This window comes from Nestor notabilis, unplaced genomic scaffold (genome assembly GCF_000696875.1).
Source record: "Nestor notabilis isolate BGI_N333 unplaced genomic scaffold, ASM69687v1 scaffold1232, whole genome shotgun sequence".
In the NCBI taxonomy this organism is placed as follows: domain Eukaryota; kingdom Metazoa; phylum Chordata; class Aves; order Psittaciformes; family Psittacidae; genus Nestor; species Nestor notabilis.
Window position 1 is genome coordinate 1 of NW_009918541.1, and position 2,760 is coordinate 2,760.

At 35.5% G+C, this 2,760-nt stretch overlaps 1 protein-coding gene across 1 annotated transcript; it reads left to right on the forward strand.

Annotated features, from left to right (window-relative positions):
* Positions 1–1,041: 1,041 nt before the first annotated feature.
* KIAA0825 (KIAA0825 ortholog) lies at positions 1,042–1,716 on the forward strand (the record flags this gene model as incomplete). Its single annotated transcript, XM_010009748.1, has 1 exon — positions 1,042–1,716. A coding segment is annotated over one exon (675 nt), but the record flags the coding sequence as incomplete, so codon positions are not given.
* Positions 1,717–2,760: the final 1,044 nt, after the last annotated feature.

Sequence of the window (2,760 nt, forward strand, 5' to 3'; positions counted from 1 at the left end):
CTGCTGTAGCTGAACCCAGGACACTGGGAGACCCAGGTGAAATCTGTTACTGGAAAAGACTATCCCTAACTGATTTGCCACAATGCTTTTCTGTGTTGGAGAGATGTGGGAGGTGGTAGGGGAATAAGGGAGAAGGTTTCTAGATCCTGATTCACGTAAGACTTGCCTACTTGGTTTCTAAAACCCCAAAAATCAGGAGTACCATCAATTTCACTCAGTTTTTTTGTGACTGTGATGCAGAAATTTGTAGGCAGCTCTGGTACAGCTTCAGGATTGAGAGCAGGTCCTTACAAATTTGGCTTAGAACTGTGGCCACATCCAATCTCTGATAGAAAAAATGTTGAAGATGTGGGAAATCGGTTTTTAAAAAGGCAGAGGGGTTTGTCTGAAAGAGGAAGTAGATTTTGATAAATTGTTAATGTATTTGTCTGAATCTTGGTTTGACAGGATACACAGCTTCTTATTCTTCTGCCTTGTGTGATCTAAGCCTGTTCAATTCTTTACAAGTTTTCAATTTTAGTTCTTTAAGGGGGTCCTGGGAAGATTATTTTGTCCTTAGAATGGCCTTTTTGATGGTTGTTGAGCCAGAACACATAAATCAGCAATGTTTCATTTTGTAATTTCCTGTCTTGGTTTGATGAGCAAAACCTGTCATTATCTCTATAAAGCTTGAGTAATTTTTCATACCATTTTCTTTTGAAGATGTGTGTGCAGACCACAACAAACAGGCTGTGAAGGCTTACCTAAGGAGATTTCCAAAACTTTCCTTTGAATTGCAGTTTAGAATTGGTTCAGAGAAGAGTAAGAAAAATGGGAAGGTGAATGCAAGTTATTAGAGCAGGTAGAAAAGGACTGGCACATAAATTCATGGAAAAACATGCTTTCTTATTTCTGTTGCTTATAGAATAATTTGTTTGAGTATCTTATTTGCTGGTAAGATAAGTAACATCGGAAACCTTTGGTACCATAACATGAAACTGTTTATTTTCTGAACCGGAATTAACAAAACGTATCTAAAATACTCTGATTTACTTTTGATAGCAAAGCTTGCTGAAGAATGAGCAAAATCAAGAAGAAATGATACTTCACTTCCTTCTGGATCTGTCTAGTCAGTGTGGTGTCTCATTTCCCTGTACTCCAAGTGAGACGTCTTTTGTGTTAACATCTTCCCTTCATGCCATTGAGGATGATTCGACTATGGATGTGAAATCTCTCTGGGATGATGTGAGATTGCATCTTCGACGATTTTTAATAAACAGACTGCAAAGTCAAGAAGAAACAGCTACTAATGCTTTACAACAACAAATGGAGTTTAAAACTCAGTGCATTCAGCAACTTCTGTTTCTTTACCCTGAGTCAGAAGTCTTAGCGAAGTATCAAAATATGCAAAATAAAGTGGTTCGAGATCTTCTACAAAAATGTATTTTGTCTAGCTGTGGTGAAACAAACTTCGATAAGGTGGTTCATGGTTACCAAAGTTCCGTACCCACATTGTGCACAATGATAAAAGAAGATTTGTGTCTGCTATGTGGAACTATTGATCCTTCTTCATCACTGAAGTTTATTAATGAAACTTATCTGGTTACCATCACTGAAGAAATGACAGTTCTTCTTGAAAGACTTTGTGAGCTGCAGTTCAAAGAAAGTGCTCTACATATAGTTAAGGCAAACAAGATTTCAAAGAAGCATAGAGGAACAGTTCATGCTGTGGGTTAGTAACCTTATTTTATGTCCATTGTGGTTAGATATTATTTTAATTATACTACTTTTTTTCAATGTACTTTATTATTTCCTATGAGAGAGGCCTGAGATTTTTAATTGCAGCTTTATGTTTTAACCATATTATTGCAGTTGAATTATAGACTATTTCAAAATTGTGATGAAAAAGGTTTTAAAGTTAGGGAGAGTATCTTCTTACGTATGTAGAAACACAATTATAATTCCATGGATAACATTGTCACATCACAGTGATTTTTTTCAGTCTAACTTGTTCCAACTGTGGAAATGTGTAATAGAATAAAAACTATTTAATCCAGGTTTAAGAAAACGTAAACTCTTCTGCTGCCTACCCCCACTTTTTCAAATTGTCAGGAGTTTAAAGGATATTATAGGAAAGTCTGTGCAATAATGCAACCATAAAATAGACACAGATTCATACATCAGAGCTGACCCAAAAGATTGCTATGCAGATTCTAATTCTAAAATAAATAATATATTTAAGTTTTTTGATCTTGTGAAAATACGGTAAGTTAGAGTTAATGCTACCTGGTCCGTCCTTCTTGTTCTAAGGAATTTAAAGCAGGAAAGGAGTCTGTTATGGATGTGGTATTTTCTATGCTTTCCAAAGCTGGTGAGTCTAACATGCTGATTTCTAAAAGGAGGAATCAGAACTTTAGAAAAAAGTCATACAGAATGGAAACTTTCATCACATAGTTGCATGTGCAAGAGCTGTTTGTTCAAAACATAGCCTTCCATAAAAGCAAAGTAGTTTGCAGACAGAAAATATTAAAATTTTAGAATCATGTGAAAAATAGAGAAACAGAAGATAGATCTTTGGGTAGTACAACATACACAATGGGTGAGTGAGGTGGTGATTTGCCAGCTCTACACAGAATAAAATTATACTCTTAGGAGTTTTAAAGTCAATATACATGTTAATGTCAATCAACTAGAAATTACACTGGAAGAAATGCAGAAATAATATTTCAACAGGAGCTGAAATATGGAGGAATATGTGGAACATATGCAAGGGAAGGTAAG